Consider the following 4,130-nt stretch of genomic DNA (forward strand, 5'->3'; position numbering starts at 1 on the left):
TCTGGGTCAAGGTTTGGCTTTTTCAAGAGAGGCTTTATTACTGCCACTTTTAGTGAGTTTGGTACACATCCGGTGGATAGAGAGCCGTTTATTATGTTCAACATAGGAGGGCCAAGCACAGGAAGCAGCTCTTTCAGTAGTTTAGTTGGAATAGGYTCCAGTATGCAGCTTGAAGGTTTAGAGGCCATGATTATTTTCATCATTGTGTCAAGAGATATAGTACTAAAACACTTGAGTGTCTCTCTTGATCCTAGGTCCTGGCAGAGTTGTACAGATTCAAGACAGCTGAGCTTTGGAGGAATACGCAGATTTAAAGAGGAGTCCGTAATTTGCTTTCTAATGATCTTTTCCTCAAAGAAGTTCATGAATGTATTACTACTGAAGTGAAAGCCATCCTCACTTGGGGAATGCTGCTTTTTAGTTAGCTTTGCGACAGTATCAAAAATAAATTTCGGATTGTTCTTATTTTCCTCAATTAAGTTGGAAAAATAGGATGATCGAGCAGCAGTGAGGGCTCTTCGATACTGCACGGTACTGTCTTTCCAAGCTAGTCGGAAGACTTCCAGTTTGGTGTGGCGCCATTTCCGTTCCAATTTTCTGGAAGCTTGCTTCAGAGCTCGGTTATTTTCTGTATACCAGGGAGCTAGTTTCTTATGACAAATGTTTTTTGTTTTTAGGGGTGCAACTGCATCTAGGGTATTGCACAAGGTTAAATTGAGTTCCTCAGTTAGGTGGTTAACGGATTTTTTGTCCTCTGACGTCCTTGGGTAGGCAGAGGGAGTCAGGAAGGGCATCAAGGAATCTTTGTGTTGTCTGAGAATTTATAGCACGACTTTTGATGCTCCTTGGTTGGGGTCTGAGCAGATTATTTGTTGCGGTTGCAAAAGTAATAAAATGGTGGTCCGATAGTCCAGGATTATGAGGAAAAACATTAAGATCTACAACATTATTCCATGTGACCAAACTAGGTCCAGAGTATGACTGTGGCAGTGAGTAGGTCCAGAGACATGTTGGACAAAACCCACTGAGTCGATGATGTCTCCAAAAGCCTTTTGGAGTGGGTCTGTGGACTTTTCCATATGAATATTAAAATCACCAAAAATTAGAATATTATCTGCTATGACTACAAGGTCCGATAGGAATTCAGGGAACTCGGTGAGGAACGCTGTATATGGCCCAGGAGGCCTGTAAACAGTAGCTATAAGAAGTGATTGAGTAGGCTGCATAGATTTCATGACTAGAAGCTCAAAAGACGAAAACGTCATTATTTCTTTTGTAAATTGAAATACAATTATATGGTCACTAGTGTAACCAGGAGGTGAGGCCTCATTTAACACAGTTAATTCATCAGGCTTAAGCCATGTTTCAGTCAGGCCAATCACAAGATTATGATCAGTGATTAGTTAATTGACTATAACTGCCTTTGAAGTGAGGGATCTAACATTAATTAGCCCTATTTTGAGATGTGAGGTATCACGATCTCTTTCAATAATGGCAGGAATGGAGGAGGTCTTTATCCTAGTGAGATTTCTAAGGCGAACACTGCCATGTTTAGTTTTGCCCAACCTAGGTCGAGGCACAGACACGGTCTCAATGGGGATAGCTGAGCTGACTACACTGACTGTGCTAGTGGCAGACTCCACTAATCTGGCAGGCTGGCTAACAGCCTGCTGCCTGGCCTGCACCCTATTTCATTGTGGAGCTAGAGGAGTTAGAGCCCTAGGAGGAGGGGAAGAAAGAGAGGGCATGAGACGAGAGAGAAATGTGCGAGAGAGGAAAGCAGCAAACACGACCAACAGAGAGAAAGTGGCAGAGAGAGAAGCAGCAAACAGAGACCAACAGAGAGAAAGTGGCAGAGAGAGGAAGCAGCAAACAGAGACCAACAGAGAGAAAGTGGCAGAGAGAGAAGCAGCAAAAACAGAGACCAACAGAGAGAAAAGTGGCAGAGAGAGGAAGCCACAAACAGAGACAACAGAGAGAAATGGCAGAGAGAGGAAGCAGCAAACAGAGACCAACAGAGAGAAAGTGGCCAGAGAGAGGAAGCAGCAAACAAGACCAACAGAGAGAAAGTGCAACAAGATTGAGATAGAGCTCTTAAAAGGAATGCCCTCAATTACATTAGGCCCAGTCCAGTGTATTGCTGAGGCTGCGTTCTCATTTCACATGCCACCATGGAGAGGACCCCTCTGGCTGGCCAAATGATGTTGTGTGGTGTGCGTGTGTGTACACTCCCACAACCTCTCCCAGTGTTCCCCACCAGCCAACAGCAGCACCCTCTACCCTGGATTACTGAACGATTTCCCTGAATCAACAATTCCACTAAAGGGTGAGCTTCTCTTCAAGTCCATGTCTACGAGCGCTATCTATCCCCTTGGGGCCTGTAAGGCACTAGAGTATGACAGACTGCCAGCTATACTCCAGAGACACACACACACAGGAACCAGGTTTAGCTCGCTGTGGGGTGAAGTTTGAACCCCCTGGGTTATTCTGCAGGGCCAGACAGGCAGCAGAGGAGAAAAGGGTCCACAGGAAGAATGAAATGAAATACAGTAGAAAGAGTACAGCAGTCAGCAGACAAAGCATGTGTCGGAGGCTGTAAACGTAGAAGGCAGAAATCAGAAGACATTGGGGAATGTGAAATGACGGCCCAGAGTGATGCACCACAAATGCCTCCTGGTAGGGAGACAGGGAAGTCGGACAGTCAGAGGGTCAGCCTACAGGACGTGCTGGAACTAGAGCACCTGACAGTCACTTCATAGGACTACAGTCAAGTCTCAAATCACCTGCACGTTATTCTCATGTCATATTCACATCTCAGAAAAGTGGTGTATTTGTATTTGTTATGCTGCCAAAGCAGCAGCTGCTCTTCGTGGGGTCCAGCAAAATGAAGGCAGTTTATACAATTTTAAAGACATTACAATACATTCACAGATTTCACAACACACTGTGTGCCCTCAGCCCCTACTCCACCACTACCACAAATCTACAGTACTAATCCATGTTTAGTGTATAGTGCGTATGTTATCGTGGTGTGTGTGTGTGTGTGTGTGTGTGTGTGTGTGTGTGTGCATGTGTCTTGCCAAGTTTGTGTTGCTTCACACAAACATTGTACACAGTTTTTTTAAATTGTTTTTTAAATCTAATTTTACTGCTTGCGTCAGTTACTTGATGTTTAGAACAAACAGGTGGTGTACCTGCTGTCCAGGTTACAGAACAGTGGTTACCTGCTGTCCAGGGTTACAGAACAGGTGGTGTACCTGCTGTCCAAGGGTTACAGAAACAGTGGTGTACCTGCTGTCCAGGGTTACAGAACAGGTGGTGTACCTGCTGTCAAGGGTTACAGAACAGGTGGTGTACCTGCTGTCCAGGGTTACAGAACAGAACAGGTGGTGTACCTGCTGTCCAGGGTTACAGAACAGAACAGTGGTTACCTGCTGTCCAGGTTACAGAACAGAACAGGTGGCTGTACCTGCTGTCCAGGGTTACAGAACCTTACCAGGTGGTGACCTGCTGTCCAGGGTTACAAACATTACAGGTGGTGGTGTACCTGCTGTCCAGGTTACAAACCTTACATGGTGGTACCTGTTGTCCAGGTACAGAACCTTACAGGTGGTGTACCTGCTGTCCAGAGTTACAAACATTACAGGTGGGTACCTGCTGTCCGGGTTAGGGTTACAGAAACAGGTGGTTACCTGCTGTCCAGGGTTACAGAACATTACAGGGTGTTACCGCTGTCAAGGGTTACAGAACAGGTGGTGTACCTGCTGTCCAGGGTTACTAGAACAGGTGGTGTACCTGCTGTCAAAGGTTTACAGAACAGGTGGTGTACCTGCTGTCCAAGGTTAGGGTTACAGAACAGGTGGGTGTACCTGCTGTCCAGGGTTACAGAAACATTACAGGTGGTGTACCTGCTGTCAAGGGTTACAGAAACAGGTGGTGTACCTGCTGTCCAGGGTTACAGAACAGAACAAGTGGAAAACTGTTTTCTGCCCCTCCCAAAAGATAGAATTTGTAGATAATTGGCCCTCTTTCTGGGCTCACCCACAAACAGGACCAAGCCTGGCCTGCTGAGGAGTGACGGACTCCATCCTAGCTGGAGGGTGCTCTCATCTTTATCTACCAACATAGAC

General features: G+C 45.9%; 1 protein-coding gene across 1 annotated transcript in view; it reads left to right on the forward strand.

Moving 5' to 3' along the window:
• The window catches only part of LOC111956422 (capping protein, Arp2/3 and myosin-I linker protein 3-like), a 62,189-nt gene that overhangs the window by 26,494 nt on the left and 31,565 nt on the right, over positions 1-4,130 (forward strand). Inside the window, exon 7 of the mRNA XM_070436574.1 lies at positions 3,594-3,646. Within this exon, the coding sequence (XP_070292675.1) occupies positions 3,594-3,646 (53 nt within the window). The remainder of the gene's footprint in view (positions 1-3,593; positions 3,647-4,130) is intronic.

The sequence above is a fragment of the Salvelinus sp. IW2-2015 genome, linkage group LG32 (assembly GCF_002910315.2).
Source record: "Salvelinus sp. IW2-2015 linkage group LG32, ASM291031v2, whole genome shotgun sequence".
Classification (NCBI taxonomy): domain Eukaryota; kingdom Metazoa; phylum Chordata; class Actinopteri; order Salmoniformes; family Salmonidae; genus Salvelinus; species Salvelinus sp. IW2-2015.